Raw genomic sequence first — 24,678 nt, forward strand, 5'->3', positions numbered from 1 at the left:
CCGGGACACGAGCCTCGGCGGCGGCCTGCGGCTGGCGCGGGGCGGCAGGAACCCGCGCGGGCCCGGGTGTGGTGATGCCCGCGCGAGGGGCGCCCCCGGCCTGGCCTGCCGATCCACCTCGCGCCGCCCTCCCCGTGTGGCGGCGCCGAGAGGGAGGGCCCCACGCGCAGCAGGGTGGCAGCCGCGAAAGGGCGGCGGAGCCCTCCTCGGTGTGCCGCCGTCAGGGAGGCGGGCCGCGGGCGCCTCTTTCCCGGCGGGTGTCGCGAGCGAGCGCGCCCAGGGCCTGGCGAGGGGCCCACGTCCCAGCCCTCCTGCCGAGGTCCTGCTTCCGGCCCGCCAGAACCGGTGTGCGCCCAGAGGGGAAGGAGGAGACGCGACTCGGCGACGAGAACCGGGGCCCTGCGCGCAGGCTCCTTCCGCTCGCACCGGAGGACGCCCCTGCCGCTGGGCTCCGCGCCCCAGCTGGAGGCCGTGTTCTCTCCGGCCACAAGTGGCATGCCCCAGAGCCCCCGTGACCGGGCTCCTTTTGCTGGGCACTCTGCAATGGCGGCTGTGCCGTCGGGCTCTTCTCAGACCCTCGTTGGAAAAAGGCAGGGCGACCTGAGCTCGTAAATGAGAGGTCAGCTGCCGGACCCACATGTAGTGTACAGGCATGGTCCTCCTGCCAAAGGTTGAGTTGGGCGGCTTGCCGCAGGAAGACCATCGTCTTTCTGTCCTGGCTTTCCTGGCTGCTGGAAAATGAAGTGCTCTCGTGCTACAAAGAAGCTCAGTGTTAGATTTAAAAAGCGGGCGTCAGCCGGGCCCGGTGGCTCAGCCTGTCATCCCCCGCCTTTGGGAGGCTGAGGTGAGTGGATGGCCTGAGCCCGCGGGTTCGAGGCCCGCCTGGGCCACTTGGCGAGCCCTCATCTCTACAGAAATCAAAAATGAGCCGGGCATGGTAGCACGCGCCCGTAGTTCCAGCTACGCGGAAGGCTGAGGCGGAAGGGTCGCCGGAGCCCAGCAGGTCGAGGCTGCCGTGGCCGGGAGCAGCCACTGCACTCCAGTCTGGGCCACAGAGTGAGACGCCAACTCAAAATAAAAAACAAAAAATAAAAAGTGGGCGTCTGCTGCGTAACCCTTTTCCTCCTCACTTCCTAAAGGGCACCAGATCTCGCTTCCCAGGTAGATGAGAGCTGTATGAATAATCTGTTCTAAGAGTCCTCACATAGAATTGGACCCGAGATTGGTTGTTCCCAGGCATCTGCCTGTCGTCTTGTTCTGATGACCGACTCTCAGGCTCTCTGAAGAGGAGCAGGTTTAGGTCTCCACCTCACCTCAAGTGACAGGAGCACTTGCTTCTTCCCACGGCCCATCACAGCTTCTCCACGCGCTGTGCTGGCTCGTTGCCACCACGGCTGTCCCCAGAGATGCAGACTGCAGACCGGTAGCTCGGGGCCCACTCGGCGGTTTACGGGGTGACCCTTTTTCCTGTTGGGATTTTCCCCTTGCTGAGTCATGTGTCTTTTGAAGTGTGTTTTTCCCCTGGCATACTACAGGATCTGTCATTTGCATTCCGAATTAAAAACAAAATGTTGCTCTCTATCCATAGTAATAATCCAAATAACTTGCCAAAGATCGAGTGTCCCTTTCAGGAATGCCATGACTAATTAGCATCCCGGAACTTGTAGGAACTGCCAAACTATTGTCAAATTTATATATTTAATTTCACATAAAAGTGTTGTTTTTTTTAATTTAGATAGCTTTGCCAAATATGTCAAGTGCCAGCAAACAGCGATTACACAGGACTCAGTGAAGTATAAATTCATTAGATTTTTTTCATCTGCCCTTCTTTTACCAAAACCTTAAATACAAATGTCAGATATATTAACTTTCTCCATCATCAGTTGCATGTTTGCTCTTTTATTTTGTGGTATGTTTAGCATTGTCCTTTTAATCTGGAGAAGAGAGGTTAGCATATGTTCTTTCTAAGCCATTTGTGGAGATAGGATTCTGTTCTCATACATCTGGGCAGCAGAGGTCAATGCAGGGAATAAAGGCCATGGATGCTGGTGACAAACCCAGAAGGCAAAAGACAGGGCATCCTGCACCTTGAAGCAGTGGTATGGGTATGGTTGGTTGCAGGTGTCTGCAGGTATCAGTTGGCAGGTGATGGTTGTCGCAGTCGCTGGTGGGTCGCAGGTGCCGGTTGCTTATGGGCAGGGTTGGTTGTGGGTGTCATTGGTTGCAGTTTAGGAAATTCTTGGACATGCAAGTCCTCGAATGCCTTTCCTCCTCCTCTATGCATATTCTTCTCATGTTCACTGGGGTCACCCGCAGAGAAACACCTTGTCTGCCCAGATCTGTTGACAGCCGAAAATGTTAGGATGATGACCTCAGACAGGGGCAATGAGGAGCACCGGCCTGAGGGAGACCTATTTGCACTTCCATGGAATTGGTGCACTTGCCCCCTCTTGACTGCTGGGTGCCAGTGTTGTGGCTTCTCGGGGCAGAGTGGCCCCAAGGGACGGGGACATGGAAGACTTGTCTGTGCACATGGGCTCAGTGTAGCACGGTCTCCGCTGGCCTCTGAGCAGCGATGCCGTCTACGGGTGAGCGGTCGGGTTCATCCCTGAGAAGGCACCGGTGTGTTCCTGGACCCTGTGCTAGTGCGGGAGGGCCACACAGGCACAGTGCTGCCATGTGTCCTTCTCTGAATTGTCTCTTTCATGTAAGTAGGACTTTGGTCTGAAATGCTTGTCGCAAATGAGCACACATGTGAGTAAGAGCTTCCATACCATGCACTAACAAGAATTCAGTTCTGCTGGCCTCTGCTCTCCACAGACATCATTTCATGGTCCCTCTCTTTCCCTGACTGATAAGAAGCAGCTGGGTGGGGACACTGGCCCTGTTCCACACTCAAGGTGATGGGGTGTCCCAGGGTTCTGGGCGGAGGCTGAGCAGGGAGGGCGAAGTTGGACCGAGTCTGGGTGCACTGCCTCAGTTCACCTCCATTAAATCTGGTGTCTCGTCCGTTTGTTTCTGTAGAGACGAGGTCTTGCTAAGTTGCCCAGGCTGGTCTCAAACTCATGGTCTCAAGTGATCTCCACTTTAGCCTCCCAAAGTGCTAGGATTACAGGCGTGAGCTACCACGCCTGGCTGTATTTCTTGATTAAAGAAAACTGCTGCAGAAGGAACAAAACAAAACCCTGGGTCTTAAGGGAACGTTCACAACAAATTTAGTTGTACTTTTTAATTCACGATGCAGAACATGTAGATAGTTTTCAAGTCAAGACTGGTTAGACAGTAACCAATGAAAAATAACCCAACCCACAGGAGCAGCCCTGGCCTTTGCAGATATCTTGCTCTTCCTGCCTTTCTCTGCTTTTCCAGAAGCAGGTGGGTAAGGGTTTCCATTCTCCGTGAGACAGCAGACATCTGAGGGGCCAGGGCATTCCCAGGGGATCAGTACTAGGCTTGTTAGGGTCCAGGACTAAAGGAGTCTGCAAAACATCATGTGCAGTCCTGGGCAAGTATTTCCCCGCAGACCAGCAGGAGAAGCCACCGGTCTGCCGGGACTGCCTTATTCTGTAGAAGCTTCTCTGCCCTAAGCGGCTCAGAACCAGACCTGCGTGGTCCCGGGTGACTCTGTGCCCGGTCATACGGAGTGAGTGGGTACGTGTAACCCTTATGCCTCGTTGTTTGTATTTTAGAGAACCCAAAGGGTAACGTGAAGCGAGCTTACTATCAGAACAAAGCTGTTTCCCTACTAGTATGAGCTGAAGGGACCCATCTCGTGTACCTTCACAGCTTTAGCTTCACAACAAAATTCAGTTAAAAATTAGAATTGACAGCCGGGCTCAGTGGCTCAGCCTGTAATCCCGCGCTTTTGGGAGGCTGAGGTGAGTGGATTGCCTGAGCCCGCGGGTTCGAGACCTGCCTGGGCAGCGAGACCTCATCTCCACAATCAATCAAAAAAATCAGCCTGGCGTGGTAGCGCGTGCCTGTAGTTCCGGCTACTCGGAAGGCGGAGGCAGAAGGATCGCCGGAGCCCAGCAGGTCGAGGCTGCGGTGACCGGGAGTGGCCACTGCACTCCAGTCTGGGCGACAGAGTGAGACTCCAACTCAAAAAAAAAAAAAAAAAAAAAAATTAGAATTGACATATAAAAGCTCAGTTTCTGCATCTTGGGTTTCATTAAATATTAATTTATATCTTAAATATAAGAGATACCTAAATGCTGATGTGTGAGTTTGCTTACTCTAAAATTCTGCAGAATTCAGTTGCCATCAGATTTCACTAAATGTGAGAAGAGGAAAAGAAGAGGACTTTTCATAGTTAAAAAAAATAAAATTCTCTGGTTGCCGGACAGGTACCCTGTGCCTTAAATCAGTGTTGTGCTCTGGAGATTTGAATTTCTGAAATTTGACAATTGACTTAGTATTGCACATTGAGAACAGTATACTCTGAAGATTATTCAGTAGCCAGAAAGAAAAGACCTCCTGGGATTTGGTGGTGGTTGAATCTGGAACACTGCACCTTCCAGATGCTTGCGTGTATGTTTGAGATGTTTTTACTTAAAACCCCAAAGACATGAATATTATTTTAAAATGGCAAATGACTTACTTGAAGGCCAGAGTAAACAGATCAGCAGTGTTTTTGTACAGTTGGTCTGAGCATGTCTACACTGAAGTATGTAGTGTGGGAGGCCTGTTAGCAGTTGTTTACTGGTTGAGGTCTGCCTCTGAGTACAGATTTTTTTTTTAAGAGTTCTGATTTTGGTAACTTTTTTTTCCCTAAGTCTGAGGCTCACTCAGTTGCCCTGGCTGGAGTACAGTGGCACAATCATGGCTCACCACAGCTTCGCCCTCCTGGACTTCATAACCATAAAATGAAATTTTTGTCCACTCCTAGTGCCTTTGAAGCCCCGCCGGTCCCTCCCCAGTTAGACCCATTACTCCCTGAATGTCTGAGTGAATCATTCCCTCACTTCTCGTCACAATTTTACCACGTATGTATGTTTCTCTGAGTTTGTTTCTCCCACTTCCATGTGTCAGAATTCACCTAGAGAACTTGTTAACACACAGACTGTTGAATGCCCACCCAGAGTTGGCTTAGCAGGTCTGGAGGGATGTGGAAACCTGCATTCCTACAGCCCTGAGGTGGGGTGGGCACTGTAGGTCCTGGAAGCACACTGAGAGCCACCCCTGCGGTCTGTTGCCAGACTCCTGCCTGTCTACGGTGAGGCACACCATGCGTGTGCTTCTGTGACTTGCTTGTCTTGAGCTTGCATTTTGTTTCTCAAGTTCAGCCCAGTTTGACGTGGTCCTTCATTTCCGCGCTGCCCCATATTCCCTTTCTCACCAACCTCTGCCCGCTTCTTTGTGAGGGGAAAGGAAGAGAGCCAGGAAGTGACTCCACATCCATCAAGATCCTCAGCTCGCCGGGCTCGGTGGCTCAGCCTGTAATCCCACGCCTTTGGGAGGCTGAGGTGAGTGGATTGCCTGAGCCCGCGGGTTCGAGACCCGCCTGGGCAGGCAAGACCTCATCTCTACAACAAAATCAAAAAATCAGCAGGGCGTGGTAGTGCGCACCTGTAATTCCGGCTTCACAGAAGGCTGAGGCAAAAGGATCGCCGGAGCCCAGCAGGTCGAGGCTGCGGTGGCCGGGAGCGGCCACTGCGCTCCAGTCTGGGCGACAGTGAGACGCCAACTCAAAAAAAAAAAAAAATCCTCAGCTCACTAGCTCAGGTCATCGTTGCTGCCTTTGGGAAGAAGGTTCTGAGATGTCACCTGTGCTAAGAGCCCTGGGCTCTCTAGGAGTTCAGGAGGTTTGGGGGGTGTCAGGCGTCACAAGACCTGCAGACCTCCCTTATATCACAAAGCACTGCCTGCCCTAATCCATTCGGAACCTAAGGAGAGAGAAGGCCCTGTTTTTAAGTCATGAATGATGAAGGACCAGAAGAATGAGCAAAAGGAGGAAAGAAATAGGTTTTGTTTCAAAGCCTCTCAACATCCATATGTGATATATATTTGTATGCCTGTTTCATAAGAGTGGTTAAACCTGACCAAGGTCACAGATCTGACACACGGTAGGTAGTCAGATTATAAACCTAGGTCTGATTCCAAGTCATATAATTCGTTCACTTGATACTGTTCCCTCCCTCAGACTAGCAGTAGAGGCCTTCCCTACCCTTGGCATTGAGCTAACCACTGAGGCGTAGTTCCCAAAGATGTTTGACCTTTCTCTGAAACCTGGATCCTGTTCGTGTTCCCTGTGCTGCAGAGGCCAGCCTTCATACTCTCTGTAACAGTTGCAGCAGATGTTGCATAAAAAGAAGTGGCAGTGACGAGCTGACACCATGACCCACCGAGGCTGTACACTGCCCCATTGGACCTGCATTTTGGACCTGGGTGTGTGGGTCTGACCGCTGACGGTTCCGCCTTGTGCTTCCATCCTGTAGGGGATTCCCAAAGAAGGCCAGTAGAACTGCTAGAATCGCCTCTGATGAGGAGATCCAGGGCACAAAGGACGCGGTCATTCAAGACCTGGAGCGGAAGCTTCGCTTCAAGGAGGAGCTCCTGAACAACGGCCAGCCGGTACTGAGGGAGGTTTGGGCCTGGGAATATTAGTTACTCACATCAGAGAGCTCTTCCTCGCATCACCGGGATTTAGGCTCTTAAGATTTTCCCACAGAATTATCTTCTTACCTCTGAATCTCTACATTCCTCTTAGTGTTGTGGCTTGAATCTGGAGAAAAAATGCAAATGCTTCCCCATATTCCATCTTCACAGCTTCCTTCTACTCACAAGATCTTCTTGGAGGGAAGACAGTGAGAGGCAGAGAAAGGAAAAAGGAAGTGCAGGTGTCAGGGTTGGGAGGAGAACAAATGAGTAGAGCTGATTTTTATTTTTTTTTAAGAGCCAGGCATGGAGGCTCATGCCTATCATCCCAGCACTTCGAGAGGCCGAGGCAGGAGGATTGCTTGAGCCCAAGGGTTCTAAGACCTGCCTGGGCAACATAGCAAGACCTCATCTCTACAAAAAAATCAAAACATTAGCCAGGCTGGTGGTATGTGCCTGTAGTCCCGGTTACTCAGGAGACGAGGCAGAAGGATCGCCTGAGCCCAGTCGGTGAGGCCTGCGGTGAGCTGTGGTCATACCACTGCACTCCAGCTTGGGGACAGAGGTGAGACCCTGACTTCAAAAAAGAAGAGAAAAGAAAGATTAGGGTTCTAATGAGTTTTGTGTTAGCTACTTATTTCACCGAGTCTAGATTTTCACAAAGGGGGAAAGTATTTTCTCCTGAAATAGTGATTCATGTGCATACTTTGGAAGTTTTCCCTGGCTCTGTCAACTAAAACCTCCAAACGACTGTAGTAAATACTATGGGAATGTCTTTGAGCCAGGGACAGGCAGCTCTCCAGTTTTTTTTTTCTTTTTGGTTGCTAAAATATTCCTTATAGACTAAGATTTTCTTGGTTAAAGCAGCCATATTACATATATTACGTGTATATTTATATTATCTGCTATATGGCTTATGTATCTCCTTTATATACAAATACATGCTACTGATCTGTTTAGCAGTGGATGACACTCATGGTTAAGTTCCACCAATAGCCACGTTTGAGAGCTGCAAACAACAGGAAAAGAGGTTTCCCTTTTTAGAAAGTGGGATTCTCTTACAACTTTTTCCTAATATCATGTATTATTCTTTTACTTATTTTTGGCTTCCATAGACAAGGCTTCTAGAGCCACGTGGCACAGTGATTTAGAAAGAAAACCATGGTGTAAATTTGGCTTCTGATGTTAGCAGGTGCACTCTGGTGAAAAACAGACATCAGCTTGAGGTTTCTGCTTGTAAGGAACAGGGTGGACCTCACCCTAGGCCTCCCACTGATGTTGCTACAATTCTCCATGAAGAGATCAGCTTTTTGAGAGAGGAGGTGTTTAAAATTCTCTTTGAAAATGAATTCACCAATTTTCTTAATAGACGTGAGAAAAGTAATTTAAATCTCACATCCTAGACTGAGGCACCCCCTGCACCACTCAGACACCTGCCTCTGCCTCCTCTTGTCCCTGCCTTTCTTTATTAAGTAGAGTCATTTGAGCAGTAGGACTAATTATCATTTGGCACTTGATTTGTGTCACTTCTCATTTCAGCTGGGGTTGGCGCAATTATTGGCAATTGTAAATTTACTCAACATAGTTTCCTGGTGAGAGAGTTCCAATAGGATTCACATCCATATTCAGAAGTTTGGAAGTTTATCTGAAATAACCCCTGTGGTTTTTTTCGATTCTGCATTTTTCTTCTCTGTTTCTGATCAAACGCCTGTTTGTGAAGCGATCCTGATGGGGCAGGCAGTCTCTGAAAGTCCCTCCAGACCCCTCCTTCTGAGACACTTTAGAACCAGCACTCACGAGCAAGAACCACTCCACAGACAGAACAGGCATGCTGGCGTCTCCTTGTCGGAGAAGGGCCTGGCAAAAGCTGTTGGGGCCAACTCCCGTATGCTGGTCACTTGTGCAGAAGTACTAGCACAGTCCTCACCTGAAGGCGGGCAGTGGTCTCCTGAGCTGTGGCTGTGACCCTGCCTGTGGCCTCCATAGTCCTGCTGCTGCTCGAGCCCAGTGCGTCACTCTCTGTGGGTCTCCCCACATCACACAGCAGCCCGGGAGATGCTCACAGAGGGGCAGTCCCAGAGCGGAGACAACCGTCCCTGCCAGCCACCCTGGAGCTCCCCCAGCCTCCGCGTCAGAGCCCATGCTGTGCATGAGACGCCACACTAGGTGGCGGGCAGAGAGGCTTCCATCAGTGGCATCTGCGCTTCTGGCCTGATTTGCCAGTCTGTTTACCTACCTGGCAACCTTCTGTTCTTTGCCAGTTGGTCTTGGCGCTGGCTTGGCTGTTCTGAAGCCGATAGATGGCTCTCAAAGCGTTTTCCTTGAATCGCTTTTGCTGTTTCTGCTGATAGCTTCTCTTTCACTCCACTTGTCGTCGAGGGTCTGAAGCACGTTTTCTGTGCGGCTTCTGCCTCGCCGCTCATTATCACCTGAAACTCACTTCGGGTTCGCGTGGTGCCCGTCAGCGGCGCTCTGGCTTAGGCCATCGGGTCAGAGGGAGGCAAGGAAGGGAGAGAAACCGATTCCTTCTGTGCGCGGTATCTCAGGCTGCGGGGAGAACGGTTATAGAAACCACTGAAGCTTGCTGTGTTTTGCTGCTTATTCGTTTCATAAGGCACTGTGCAACTGTGAGTTTTTTCTCATCCTGTGTTTCTTGCGACTCATTTTTCTTAGAGGCTGACATACGAAGAAAGAATGGCTCGTCGGCTGCTGGGTGCTGACAGCGCAACGGTCTTCAGTGTTCAGGAGCCGGAAGAGGAGATGGCTAACCAGGTACTGTGTTGCCCTGGACATCTTAGAAAAATAACTTCCTGTCCCCTCACTGTACCCTTCATGGACACTGTTCTTGGGATTAGTTCTGTGGAAAGTAGTGGGCAGGTCACAGAAAGGCAGTGTTAATATCATCAGTCAACCTCATAGTTCACGTTTAATGCGCGGGCACTGTGTGCCAGACACCGGGCTAAGTGATGGATAGGAGTGTTTCTGCCGGTGATACCTGCTGTTACTATCTTCTTATTCATCAGTTTATTCTCCTTCCCAGCATCTTTCTGTTTCTCCTGTCCTGTGCTTTCACGGAAAATAATTTTGTGTGGAGAAACACATTTGCACTGACATTGTTTGAAATAACAGTGAATATTTCCCTTTACAGTTGATCCTTGAACAATGTGGCGGTTAGGGATGCCAACCCCCTGCACAGTAAAAAGTCCACATACAGCTCTTGACAACCCAAAAACTTTACTAATAGCCTGCTGTCGACCAAAGGCCCTACCAATAGCATGAATAGTCAGTGAACTTGTGTTTTGTGTGTTACATGTATTATGTGCTATATTCGTACATAAAGTAAGCTAGAGAGAAGAAAATGCAATTAAGAAAATTATAAGGGAGAGAAAATTTCTTTAGCATTCGTTAAGTGGAGTGGATCACCATAACGGTCTCCACCCTCCTCCTCTCCGTGTTGAATGGGCGGAGGGGGTTGGCTTTGCTGTCTCGGGTGGCCGAGGCTGAGGAAGGGCCGCGTAGGAGCGGACCTGTGTAGTGCAGGCCTGTGTTGCTCAAGGGCCGGCGGTCCATTCTTAGCATCTAGTCAAAGTGAAATATTGATAGACTGAAAAGACTATCTTCTCTCATGCATATGCAGGTGTTCCTTGGCTTAGGATGGGGTTGTATCCTGATAAATTCACCGCTAGTTGAAAATAATTGTCTTTTCATAATGCATTTAATAAACCTAGTCTACTGAATGTGATAGCCTAGCCTGCCTTAAACATGCTCGGAGCACTTATATCTGCCTGCAGTTGGGCAAAATCGTCTTACACAAAGCCTATGTACAATACAGTGTTGAATCTCTCATGTAATTTATTAAATACTGTACTGACAGTGAAGAACAGAAGGGTTGCATGGGTACTTGCAGTACAGTTTCTACTGAATGCATATCCCTTTCACATCATCATAAATTCAAAAAATGGCATTTCTTAGGCAACTAAGTTGGGGACAGTCTGTAGTTATAAATCCCTAATCAGCAGACCTAAAATGTCATCAGTACTCCCCACTACCACCGAAAAGTCACTCAGGGATTTGATGCAAGCTGCTTTATCATCTCTGTTGCTTCTCTTTGGAGTTTCAAGATGCAATCTCAAGCTAAAAGAAAGCTTTAAGATGATCAGGTAAACACTCGTATCTGTTGAAGGAATGGGTCATCCTTCAAAATCTGAAAGCTTTTTTGTGATAAATATTGCTACCACAAAAATTTCATTTAAAGAAAACTAGAAATCTTGCTGCAATCTTATTATTTCCATTATTAGTCTTCACTTATTTTTTTTCTACCATTACAGGAAATTGGGTCTCCTCATGCTTCTGTAGGGAGTCCTCTGGATGGTCAAAAGGTTATGCTTTCCACCTTTCTCCTTTCTCTAGTCTTTCACTGTCTGTTTTCTTCTGTTCTTTTTTTACCTGTGTATCTGTCTTTACTGCCATATATTAATTATAAATGCTGTGACCAGGTCTATTTTTATTTAATACCAGTTGAACAAAATTACCACAATGTGATTTTTCTTATTGTTTATTTGCCAACTTGAATTTAATTCTGTCAGGAGCAGATACTCTGAACTTTAAGTCACGAAAAGTTTTTTATTGTTTTTCCTTTCTGGGGCAAAAAGTGCTAATCCTTAAAGTGGTTACTTTGAGAGTAATGAGACAAAGCAAAACAACTTGCAGTCTATTTGTGTCAGTTTTATTCATACTGTTGTATTTCTTCCCTCAAACTAGCAGACTGTTTCTTTAAGATTGACTAACTTTTTTGGGTGAAAATGTAGTTAAAGCGATCTTTCATTTGATACTAAATTGGAAGAATTTTACAGCGGGCTGCCTGGTCTTCACTACACTCTGTGGGCAAGAAAAGTGTAGACTCCACCTTAGTCACCACAGGATGTTGACTGGTCTTTGCTTCACTTTTCTCTTTTTTAACCAGAATGTCAACTGGACTGTTGGTCCTCTGTTTTTTTCAAAGTTGGCAGGTTCTTAGTAGCTGCGGCACTAAGAAGGGGCTGGGGCTGAGACAGGTGAAAGAGCACACTGTCACGCTGCCCATGACTCTTTTGACGCGATGCTGCGTCATATTGCACAGAGCCTCAGGCACTGCGGGCCTCTGGAGGGAGGCATCACACTGCGTCAGCCCATAGCCCACAGAGAGAGAGAGGTGACTTGTTGCCTTTTATTTTTGTAGACAGTTTAGGAATACATAGCCTTTTCCTTTGCCTTTTTCTTTCCTTCTCCTTCCTTCCCCCACCCCAGGAGAGAAAAGAGAAGGAAAATCATCTTCTTAGGGATTGGTTTGCCTTTTTTGGATGATAGGACTTGAAGACAGTTTTAAATACCACGTGTACTCACTTCCAGATGTTTTTTGTTTTATATGGAATTGAATTGGGTTCAGACTACGTTTTTAAACTCCGTGGTAAAAAAAAATCCCGTCTTCACAGTGCCTGGTTGGTGAGGGGCTGGCACTCACGAGACACGTTGTGCCACACGGGACGAGGCTGCTCACGTTAGCTCTCTCTGCTTGGTGCAGGAGTACAGAGTCTCCAGCTGTGAGCAGAGACTCATCAGTGAGATCGAGTATAGACTGGAGCGGTCTCCTGTGGACGAGTCCAGCGACGAAGGCCAGGAGGGGGACGTGCTTACGGCAGCCGTGGTGGCCCCATTCTTTGAGATGAAGCTGAAACATTACAAGATCTTCGAGGGCATGCCTGTAACCTTCGCTTGTAAAGTGGCTGGAAGTCCAAAGCCAAAGGTGGGCTGGAAATATGGCTCTCAAGAGTTGCTTTCTGAGGAAAGGTTTGGCCTCCAAAATACAGCATGTCAGTAGGGAAGAGACAGATAGTCTTTCTCAGCACCCACAATGTAAAATGTCTCAAGGGCTCGGAGGTTCACGTCTTCAGAATCATTGGAAACCAGAAGGCTGGAGGGTAGAGTTCGGGTCTGAAGAGTAGAGAACAGAGTTGGGATCCAGGTGCCCTACAGAACAGTTATGGATGGCTCACAGGGAGCTGCTCACACACCTGCCTCACACACTCCTCACGGTCACGCCACGGCTGCACATGACATCGCCCAGCCCTGTGATGTGATGTCAGAGAGCTGGTGAGCAGCCAGGCCTGGGTATGAACCAGAGCCCTTTGCCCTCTGAGTCCACAGAATCAAGGCTTCCTGTATTGACAAAGGGAGATGGGGCGAGGAATGCTGTCTAGGGCAGGTAATCAAGACTCTGGTACCACACAGGACTGGCAGGCTGGGAGCCCTCTCCACACAGCATGCAAACATGGCAGTCCTGGGCAAGGAGCCACCCCGCCTTTGCAAGGAGGCCGAGAGCCACTGCCCGGTAGCCCCGCAGAGCAGCGCACAGGAGTGCTTTCTTTCCTAGAACGGGAGGGAAGGAACTAGGAAGGCAAGAAATCAAGTCCCTAAATTATACTATCACAGGGTACGGAGCCAAAAGCTGAGAAATTCAGGTGAAATTTAGCCTTGGATTATTCCTTGGAAGCTGGCAAAACATTGCCCCAGAGGAGGACACAGGCAGCTTGAAGCACGTCAGACTCCCGCAAGGTAGAAGGAGGAAGTGCAACTGAGCATGGGCTCACAATAAAACTTCCAACCTTATGAGGACAGTCAGCAGCACAAGAGACAGAAAAATAGAAGGCCAAGTATTGCACAACCGTGAACAAGCTTAGGGAGACTCGAAGATAACTAAACAGTTTAAGAAGGACTAGAAACTACAGTGGGAGAACAGTACACTACCAAAAAAGCGCATCCGTAAAATAAGCATATACGCGAAAACACACACACTGAAATGCAAAGGGTATAAAAAGAGATGAAATGGGAATCAGTCGGATGAAGCAGTGATCTGAAAATACCTGATGTTTTTAGGTATTAATTTCCTGTCCCTTCATGCATTGTTTTGTTTTCCCAGTGAGGAAAGATTTACTGTCATATTCTTTTTTAAAACCTGAATTTCAGCCCCATAGTCAGAGAAAGGTAGATCAAAGAAAATAGCCTTACATTTTCAAACCCTATCCACTTCCTAATAATGTGGGACTTTTAAAAATAAACTGTGTTGTTATAGAAAGCTTCTTTATCCTATTCTTGGCATAATTTGGATAATAGCTGTGTATCCACAACATGGTATCAAATGTATGTATTAAAAACAAATTTGCAGCTTGTGAATGAAATTGAACAAGAAATACCTTGAGCTTCTAAAATATTCACAAAAAAAATCTCACTTTATTTTTAAGCCTTACTCAAGGCTTACCCATCATTGGTCAAGCACTGAAATCACAGATTCTTATTCTTGTAGAATACTGCATTGATTCAGAAGATGGGCTTTTGTTTTTTACATAGCTGTACTGTTTTCCCAGCACAAATGTAAATGTTTCACAGCTTTAAGAGGCTTAATTGCTTAGAACTTTCTGTCATTAGATCTTCTTCTCTCTTTCCTCCCCTCTTCCTCCCTTCCATCCTCTTCCTTTCGTCTCTGGCTTGTTGAAGGATGACATGTGTCAGACAAATCATGTTAGGGTTAAAAAAACACATCATTTTTTAAGCTTATATTTTTAAAATTATCTTATTCCTCCTCTGGCATGCTTGTTCTAGATGAGATATGGAAAATAATTCTAATTTAGCCTGTTTTCACTCTTGTACCCTCCTATACCTCCCTCTCCATTGGTAGTCCCGGTAAAATTCTGGAAGCATTTCTTAGTTTTTATTCAAAATTTATATTCAAGTACAATGGAGATGAAAAATACGATTGAAGGGAAGAAATAGCTCTCAAGAACTGGCACTGTGGCAAGAATGCAAAAGGAAGAGATTGTATACTAATTACGACTTCTTTGTTCCATCAGAAATAATCAACCACTAAAAAGAATATGATAATTATTATGTATGATGCTTTATATAGTCTAATTCTTAGAACTGAAAGTTACTCGTCTAGTTGATGATTACTTTTTAGATTCTAGAGATTAGTAAATAATATAGTTTCTGGAGCTAACTAAAAATAGGAATTGGAAGAGTAATAGCAGCTAGATCCCAATAATTCATGCATTTATGTCGTGCTACACATTTCTAACCTTTTCCTATGTTAGGAATAGAGATTTCAGAAATATTGTCACATTTAAATACTTAAGAGAGTTGACTGTGAATGTCAGTTTGGGTTCTCAATTTGCATGTTGATTTACATTAGGGAAGAAGTTTATTTTAAAAACTGACGGGTGGAAAGTAGACTTCTTTTGTTAGGAATCCGGAATGCTTTTGGTTGCAAGGAGCAAAAGACGTGCTGTGACTTAAAGAATGGTGGTGATGTTTCCTATCTAACCCAAAGTCTGGAGGTGGGTTTTTATGGATGTTGATTTGGCATCTCAGTCTGGGCTCTGGTCCTGTGATTCGTCGTGCTGGGCCCATCTTTCAGCTGTGTGGCTCAACCTACATCCAAGTAAAAGCTAAGGCATCAGACACGCATGGACCTGGGGTGAGGGAAGGAAAGGGGATCTATAGAGAGTTGGACCACTGTTAAATTTATTTAATCAAAATTTACTTTTACTTTATTTTTCACATTTAATTTTTTTTATCAACCCAAGTTATATATCTGAAAGTTATTGTACTTTTCAATACTACTGAGTTTTCTTTAACGTTTTGGGGCAAGCTGACAAGCTCCAGCCTTTGATCATATGGCGCTCGGCCCAGAATTAAAGCACCAGTGTTCCACCCATCACCACCCTTCGCTGTTTCCCCCTCCCCACCGCCCTCTTTTATTTGCCAGCACAATTCAGTGGAATGACTAGAATTTGGAGTCTGTCAAGATGCTTGCAATGCCACCTCATAGAATTGCTGCCTTTGTGTAAATAATGTATGAATGTAAACACCTTGCTTTTAAAGACAAAAAGAGGGAATGCAATTCTTTAAAACCAAAATAGATTGAACTTGTTTGTTACCTGCTTTTTTCACTCAGAAATCAATCTCTTGTTCCGGTATTCAGTGTGGCATTTTAACACGAAAACTCAGAGCAGCTCTGCAGACCACAGTTATTATTCAGTCCTCCTACACGCAGTCTCAGTCCTTCCTTGGTGCCTCCTTTCTTAGGTCTATTGGTTCAAAGATGGGAAGCAGATCTCTCCCAAGAGCGATCACTACAGCATTCAGAGAGACGTGGATGGCACCTGCTCCCTCCACACCATGGCCTCCACCCTGGACGATGACGGGAATTACACGGTCATGGCTGCAAACCCCCAGGTGAGCACGGGCATGGGAAGAGTTATGCTACTTTGACTGAGGAAGCAATTTTTCCCAATTCTACATTTATCTGTGCTCAGAGGCAGAAGACTTCATTGTTTCATGCGTGTGTGTTGCCCTGTCATGTGCTCTTCTGCAGTGAGGGCTCTAGTGCATCTTCAGCATCCCTTCCACAGATACTGCTGAGGCCCCAGTGTGTCCTCAGCCCTTAGGAGGGTGACCGGGTTGCAGTGGGGGTGAGGAAAGCTCCACAGTGGGAAATAAGCCAGTAAACAAATGTGGACACACTATGGTTTCAGGTAAGGTTACATGAGAAAAGAAGAAAAGGATAGAGTGCACAGACTGTATAGACTCCAGTACTCAAGTTACTCAAGGTCAAACATTTGAAGAGAATACACATCGTTGCAATTTAAGTAATGTATAAGTATAGACAAGTGATAATTTGATAGTGCATCTGTAACATCTGGGATTTCTTTTTTTCTTCTTTTTTTTGAGACAGGGTCTCACTCTGTCACCCAGGCTAGAGTGGCACAGTCATGGCTCACTGCAGTCTTGACTTCCTGAGCTCAGACGATCCTCCCGCCTCAGCCTCCAGAGTAGCTGGGACTAGAGGTGCACACACCATGCCCAGCTAATTTTTATATTTTTTGTACAGACAAAGTCTCACTATGTTGCCCAGACTGGTTTTGAATTCCTAGGCTCAAGTGATTCTCCTACCTTGGCCTCCCAAAGTGCTGGGATTACAGGCATGAGCCACCATGCCATGCCAGGATTTGTTTCTTTGTTTCCATCAGAATGTTTTATCTTGTATTTGCCTTTAGATTTGGGGTCAGAGACATTAGTTGGCTTTTTAGAATTTAATAGGAGGCCACTGAGTATCATGTTCACAACTTAAGCCTGCAGGTTCTTTTGTATTATTTTTAGGCACCACACTGGATACAGGGAACACACACATGAGTAGGAAATGATTTTGTACCTTAATTGCTCAATGTGTGACAGGGTACTTTTACTAAGTCTGCAAAGTTGTATAAATAATATACCTTCTGCTAGGCGTGGTGGCTCAAGCCTGTAATCCCAGCACTTTGGGAAGCCAAGGTGAGAGGACTGGCTGAGTCCGTGGATTTGAAACCAGCCTGGGTAACTTGGCAAGACCTCATCTCTACAGTAAGTCAAAAAATTAGCCGGGCATGTTAGTGCACACCTATAGTTCTGGTTACTTGGAAGGCTGAGGTGGAAGGATCCCCAGAGCCCAGCAGGTCAAGGCTGTGGTGGCTGTGAGTGGGCCACTACAGTCTAGCCTGGGCGACAGTGTGAGACTCCAACTCAAAAAAAAAAGGGAAAAAAAAAAATCCACCCAGCTGAAATTAACAATTTTATTATATAAATAATGAAGTTTGTCCAGAAGTATCTTCTTTAATGCTCTGATCTATTTATATCATTCCAGATGAGGGGTGACCCCCCCAAAAAATGGAATTACTTTTTGGAGGGTGGACCCTTGGTAGTACAGGCTTTCCTTGCTAGGTGAGTGTTCTAGGAACCCATCAGCATCGGTCTACCGGCTGGCTTTGTGAGAGGCTGTGTTCGCTTCGGTTTCTTTTTCTCTCCTTTTTTTGAGACTCTTTCAAAGCATTTGCTGATTTCGTGATGGGCGACTTGCAAGCACGCCCTCCCGCACCTTGCCGAGTGCTCAGCACTTTGTGACCAAAAGTGGCATGATGCCCCCGCCCCATGCTTGCTGCCCACCCGATCTCGCCCCAAGCGGGTGTTTTGTTTCCCTGGACAGAAAAAGTCCTCAAGGGGACACGTCTTGCCTGTGTGGAAGAGGTGAAACAAAAGTGGCAGAAGCACTGAAAGGCGTCATGACAATGGGGAAAGCATCTCGACAGATGTGTTGCATCCGACGAGAGTACTTTGAAGGTGACTTAGGGTTAGACATGTAAGAATAAATGCATAATGTTTTAATAAACAAAATCCAGGTTCTTGGGGGTCCATCTCACATTTCATTTTTTCCTGTGAAGAAAATATTAAATGTCAGAAAACAGGATTTTAACAAAGCTTACAGACTTTTATAAGTTTATACTAGGGTTATCCTATGCTAATACTCCATTGTCCTATGAAGTTGCCTTTCTGCTATAATACTAAAATTGGAATGAAGCTCAAATTGTCTAGCTAATCAGGTTGTGACTGAGCACAGCGAACTCTTCACTGAGCACAGCGAACTCTTCACTATCAGTGAAGAGTTTCCATATTAATGCAAGTTCTTGCAAGTTTTAGTTAATGAACGTATGACCCTGAAAAATAGTCAAAATTGCAACCGCTCTTAAAAAGTTGGATTTTAATTCGTATTTGTATTCATGTTTGGTATATTTGAGGGAACAAAAGTGGAACTTGCTTTCTTTTCTTCATGTGTTTTCAGTATATTTCCTTGACTATGAACAAATTTCAGCATTCAGTTTTCTGCCTGCTAGCGATTGGTGGAGAACACAACAAAATCCACAATGTTTCTTTGTGTTGGGCACTTTATTCCTCTTTTGCCCTAGAAAGACTCGGGTAGATTATAGGGATGCGATTATCTGTGTGCCTTAAGCACTTCTGTGCTGGGAGCCTGCTGTTAATTTTAAGGCATTTTTCCTAGTGTGTTTTAAACTGTTATTGGAGTAAGTAAGCCATTTTATAGAACAAAAGAACATCAGTGTGAACCTGTCTCTAGTCTTCCTCAAATCATAGTATTGAATTTTTACACATGAAAAAGTTCTCGTTGGGGAAGGGCACAGTGCTCACAGCCAGTGGAGTGTGCAGTTTAAACAGCAGGCCAGCCTCAGGCCTGTGGTCTCTGATCTTTTAGACACTTGACACAATCTGATGAAGCCACTCAGTGACGGAGGGCTGCTGAAGACCCCTCAGATTGTTCCACGTTTGTACATATGTCATAAGGTCACGTCATACCCCATGAGTATATACAATTATAATTTGTCAATGAAAATTAAAAATAAGCTTTTAAAAAAGTACAATCTTGCCGAAAGCCCAGCATACAAAGACAAAAAAAATCCCTTGTAAACTTAGGGAGAGGAGGAAGGCAAAGAAATCCAAAGAAAGAAATGACACCAGAAGACAGGTCAGGACTATAATGCCATGATGACACTGAGAAGTACCAGGCAGGCGAACAGTGTGACCCAAGTGTTAAGAGCAAGACCTTCAGCACTGGCCGCATCCAAGCTGGAGTTCCAGCTCTGCCGTTCGCTACCTGTGTGACCTCGGCAAGTCACTTAACCTCTCTGTGCCTGCTTCCTCTTCTGTAAAATGGGATAATAATACAAATTTAAATATACATGCACAGAACTCTCCAGCTGCCTGGCACAGTGTATGCTTTCAGTAAATGCTGGTCATTGTCATTATTTGAATTCAGAGACACTAGTTGCCCCATCTCAGAGACACAGGCTTATGACTTGGCAGGGACCCATGGATCCAGGACATGAAGGATGGGCTGCGTCTGTAGGTATTCCGCCCTCACAGTCCTGCTGAGAGCAAACAGCGCTGTTGTGTGTGGTCCCTAACTCCTGGCTCTTCCTTTTTTACCCCGTGGGAAAGGATTTGGCAAAGATGTGGCTTTGCCCTGATGCCATAGCTGTGGGCTTGGGCGGAACCGCTGGAGCTAGAGCACAAGCCGCATTGCGGCACCGCTGACACCGCCATAAAGGAAGCCGGGGCTGCCTCTGCTCCTGGGACCCACAGGGCCAGGAGAAGGCCCAAAAGGGCAGCGCTGCCCTCATCCAGGCCCAGGGAGTCTGCTGCCGTAGCAAAGCCCAGGCTGAGCCAATGGGCAGTCTCTGGTTCTTTGCTCTGCTCTTTGGGGAGAACGGACAAAGAAATGTGAAGTGGACCCGTTTGCACCAGGCAGTCGAAAGTCCAGAATGTCCCGTCCCACCCGTGACTTAATCCAAGAGTGACTTGATAGCTCCAGGTCGCTCAAAGGAATCAAGACTCCAAGAACCCCAGGAGTCACAGTAAACCAGACGCGCCCCTAATATGAACCAGAATCCCAACTGTCTCTAAGGGTTAATTGACACTGCCAATATTATAATTAAGAGGTGGGACTAAATAAGGAAGGGAAGCTCACTAAGAGGGTTAGAGGAAGTCCTACAATTGGACACGTAGGCCTCAAACAGTGTACCCATGTGTACATCCCATTGAAGCTGCCGTGAGAATGTTTCTACTTAGACCACTTGATAGTAGTTGTTGTTCCAAGTTGCTAAGCCTGTTGCCTGGGCAAGTTTAATTCCAGGAGTAAAACTCTTTCTTTTCCATCCTGGGGTCTTCAGAAGCAGATCTGTCCAAGTATGGCAGAAGTAAATTTTGTCAGCCATCAGTTACTATATACTTATTTTGTACTTCTAGTAACTTATTAATTGAAACATGATTTTAAAGAGTCAGGTCATAAGTAGGCACTGAAAAAAATTCTAAAAGTAGAAGCTAATTCTTTTAAGACACATTAATCTCAAAAGCATAAAGTGTGCCTGACAAAAAACTAAAGTTGACTCTTTACTTCCTATAGTTACCGTAAGTTTTTTCGAATTTTAGAAATATTTGAGTTTGAAAGGGAAACAACCACATGCTTTTTTCCTAGTACACTGCAGCCTAGACAATGTGAAATGACAAGGCTAGAGTAGATAAATTAGTTGGGTAATGAAACACAGACGGCAGAGCTCTCCTGAGCAGTGGAAAGTGGTTACAAGAAGCAGCCAAGAGAGGGGTGAGAGGATGGAAGGAAACCCTGAGGTTAGCTGAATATTTTATAGAATAGGAAATGTTTCCACCTGGGCTAATCTTTCGGGAATAAGAAACATATTCAGTATTGTTGACGGTATCCAGTTCTGCTTGGGATGGAACACACAGCTCTCAACATGCATGGATTGTGTGTCACACTCAGTACAGCTCCAGCAACTCATCAGAGACCAGAGTGGCCACATGGTCAGTGAAGCAGTGAGTGACTGTGCAGTGTCGCCCCAAATAGAATGCCAAAATGAGGACTGCAAATGGTCCACTTTAGACTCTAATCCTATCTTTAAGACACAACTAAGTCTAAACATAAATGTTTCACTTTGTTTTGTTTTGTTGCTAAGTTACTTGGTATTGCACTTGGATTTTGGAATGGCTGTTTTGCAGTTCCACGTTTCCTCGAATTGCATTATGTGTACTCCTAGTGGCAAGCTTTTGTAAAGACCTGTGTTCCACAATTTAAATTTCATAAACTGTGAAACACTAATGTTTTTCTATATTATATAAATAATTTGCCTTGCACAAGGCATCAAATAATCTTTACAAGCTAAATGTTTAATGCGGCATCACATTAAGAATTCAAACTTCTTATTTGTACTTTAGCTTTAAACTCTGATTTGTTTGGAATAGAAAAACAACACACAGCTGAGTTAAATGTTAAAATTTGTGTTTCCGTTTTAGCATTGTAAAGTTTCCTGGCCCATTTCGAGATTTACTTTAACATTCAATTCCATTATTCATGTGTTAATAATAAGGCAGACAGAATGGGAACATTAAAAGCAAATGCAACAGCATTAACATGTATCAGAGCCTAATTACAATGGCTACTAGGTTTCATAGGCATCCTAGTATTATTAAAATCATTAAATGCTATTCTATATTTCTCATAAATAAGATGTTCAGATATAAAAACCTAAACTCTCTTTTGTGCACATTGAGGAATCTCTTCAAAAACGTTTCATTGAAGTCTGGATTTTTTTTTCAAATTAAAATGCCAAACTATACAACTGCATAGTTTGAATGCTTTCTAAATGTTCTAAGTGCATTTAGTTAGTAATATATTTAGCCAATAGCGCTGTCGTAATCAAACGAACAATTCTGCCCCCCGAAGGCCATGTCTTCCTCTTTCACGTTTACAAGTGAAAGTTGGGAGAAAGATGCAAGTGATGGAGTAGAAAGATGAAAATGGTCATGGGATTCCTTCTTCTTAAACTCGGGAAGCGAAAACGTTCTACGGCAGTGTCTGTGTGTGTGGTGCTAGGCAGTAGCAATGAAGACCGGGAAAACAGTGTAGAAATGTGTCATCTTTCCAGCATAGTAGGCCAGCCTGCTTTCCTGTTTTTTTCAGAGGCGGGGGTAGGCTGCAGGCTATTTCCTGAGTGTGTTCAGCTGGTTTGAGTTGAGTCGTGCATCCTTCCTTGCACAACTGAGATGCAGCCCTGTGCTGATGGGCACACTGAGTACGACCGCATGTGAGAGAAGTTACGTATTCTACCTCCTGTGCTAAAAGTATTTTGTTTTTCCTTTGGAGTAAAGTACATCCTAAGGCCAACAAAAAGAAAACTCCATAACATATGCATGGAAAATCACTGTGTTAAAACCATTCTAAGGATGCCTCATGATCATCTGGTTATTAGAATTATATCCATATCGAGGGCTATAATCATTTCACATTTTCAGCATTTGCTTTGTTCAAGCACAATGCCAAGGGCTTGGCCCATGTTAACTCATTTAATCTTTGTAAGGACCCATGAGGTATTAGCTGTATGGTCCTATTTTACAGAGAAGGAAACCTAGTTAAGAAAGATTAAGTTGCTGCCTGAGGTCACTGACTCTAAGGAACAGAACTGGCCTACAAACCCAGACTGATTCCAGAGCCACTGAGTGCCATGCATACAAAGGCGTCTGGGGCCCTTCCCAGTATGAAGAGCACTGAGGGGTAAGGGACACATTGGTTAAAAGAGGTATTTGAAGATTATGATGTGAAGAGGCATTTGAAGAATAAAAAAAGATTATGCCTCACACCAAGTACATTCACGTAGAAATTCTTAACTTGGGCCAGCTATGCTGCTGGACCCATAAAAATCACCTTGGTGCAAATGTGTGCATCCGAGGTCCAGCAATTAGGTTCATGAACCATCCTAGAAAAAGTGCCACATACCTCATTGCTGAATATCGCTATTGTCACTACGAAGCACTGCCCTTGGGAAGCTGTGTGCCAAGGCCAGTGCCTAGTCCCCCCATCAGAGCAGTTTTGGAGCTCTTTTTCGCGAATGGCCATCAGAGCTGTTGCTGTTATTTGTTGAGGTCTGACGGTTAAGTACACGAATTTGCCACCATGCACTAACACTCGTAGCACTGTACAAATAACTATTGGAACACCCTCCCTACTCACCTGATCTGGCCCCCGGTGACTTTTTTCCTTTATCCCAATAGAATGGAAATATTGAAAGGAAGATACATGATGACATTCAAGACATCAAGGATAGTACGTTGACAGCTCTGATAGCCATTCCAGAAAAAGTGTCCAAAGTTGCTTTAACAGGTAGACTAGGTGCTGGCGTCAGTGCATAGCTTCCCAAGGGGAGTACTTCAAAAGTAACCATACTGATATTCAGCAATGAGTTACGTAAGATTTCTTCTTTTTTCTTTTGGAGCTGGAGTCTCACTCCATTGCCCAGGCTGGAGTGCAGTGGCACGCTCATGGCCACCCCAGCGTCGACCTGCCGGACTCCGGCAATCCTTCTGCCTCAAGCTTCCAAGTAGCTGGAACTACAGGCATGTGCTACCATTCCCAGCTAACTTTTTTTATTTATTGTAGAGACAAGGTCTCACCAAGTTGCCTGGGCTGTTCTTGAACCCACAGGCCCAGGCAGTTCACTTGCCTTGGCCTCCCAAAGTGCTGGGATGACAGGCTGAGCCATCGAGCCCGGCTGTTAAACGTTTTTCAAGGATGAGTTCATGAATTTAATTGTCAGGCCTCATATGTAATGTCTCAGGCCCATAGCAACAGAGTACCAGCTACAGTGAGTATAATAATGATAATTTATATCACGTTATTTGATATTTATAAGACCATTTTAGGTTATATCATTTAACCCTTACAGCATCCTTGTGAGATTTAGATCGCATCCCTATTTATACCGAAGAAGAAATGAAGGCTTGAAATTCAACAATTTGCCCAAATTTTTAGGACAAATCAAAACTGAAATACAGGTTAGAGGACTTTTTTTAAAAAAACAACCCACACCTCCTTTCCCAAATTCAAAGTTCAAGTTTGAATTCAACTTGGTTTGTATCTTCTTCTAACCACATAAATGCTTAGTTAACATTATCTGTGTAGATCCCTGGGTTTCACGTCACAAGGAAAGGGACCTCCAAATGATAAGCATTTTATCACAGAACGAGCAGAGCACATAACGAGGAAGCCATGCCTCACATCAGCACAACTGACACTACCTGTAAAATGAGAAGCATCCACCCTTGCCTCTGGGAGGAGTCGAGCCTGCAGTGTGTTGGCTGGGTCAGTCACCTAGCAGGAAGGCCCGGCCGGGTGGCTTCCAGGGGGGTCTTCTGAGCAAGCCGGGCCGGGACTTCCAGGGGGGTCTTCTGAGCAAGCCGGGCCGGGACTTCCAGGGGGGTCTTCTGAGCAAGCCGGGCCTAGACCTTCCGCGGCAAGTGCAGACCTGGAGGAGTTTGCTGAAAGTCCTCGTTGGAGTCCCAGGCGTTTGCCAAGAGCTGGGTGTGAGAGGCTCTATCCTGCCGCTCAAGCGTCAGAAACGGGTGCCCTGGGTTGGATCGACCCGGAAATCGGCCTTCGAGGTTCTGCTCGCTCGCCCGGGGTGTGTCCCCTGCGGCCCGACGGCAGATCCGGGAAGGCTCGAGGGAGTCTCCAGGACAGGGCGAGTGGGTCTGTTTCCCTGCTGCCCCCTCCTCTGCTCGGGTCACTGCTGCCCCTCCCATGCCGGGCCCCTGTGTCTCCGCCCTGCCCGGGCAGCCCAGCCCTGAAGAGGCCAGGCCGCGCGAGACGGGGAGAGA

General features: G+C 46.1%; 1 protein-coding gene across 1 annotated transcript in view; it reads left to right on the forward strand.

Moving 5' to 3' along the window:
- Nucleotides 1-24,678, forward strand: part of LOC103268289 (palladin) — a 377,892-nt gene that overhangs the window by 341,683 nt on the left and 11,531 nt on the right. Inside the window, exons 12-16 of the mRNA XM_021716425.1 lie at nucleotides 6,438-6,573; nucleotides 9,271-9,369; nucleotides 10,926-10,976; nucleotides 12,158-12,379; nucleotides 15,715-15,864. Of these exons, the coding sequence (XP_021572100.1) occupies nucleotides 6,438-6,573; nucleotides 9,271-9,369; nucleotides 10,926-10,976; nucleotides 12,158-12,379; nucleotides 15,715-15,864 (658 nt within the window). The remainder of the gene's footprint in view (nucleotides 1-6,437; nucleotides 6,574-9,270; nucleotides 9,370-10,925; nucleotides 10,977-12,157; nucleotides 12,380-15,714; nucleotides 15,865-24,678) is intronic.

The sequence above is a fragment of the Carlito syrichta genome, unplaced genomic scaffold, assembly GCF_000164805.1.
Source record: "Carlito syrichta isolate Samal-C Ts95f unplaced genomic scaffold, Tarsius_syrichta-2.0.1 Scaffold308811, whole genome shotgun sequence".
Lineage (NCBI taxonomy): Eukaryota > Metazoa > Chordata > Mammalia > Primates > Tarsiidae > Carlito > Carlito syrichta.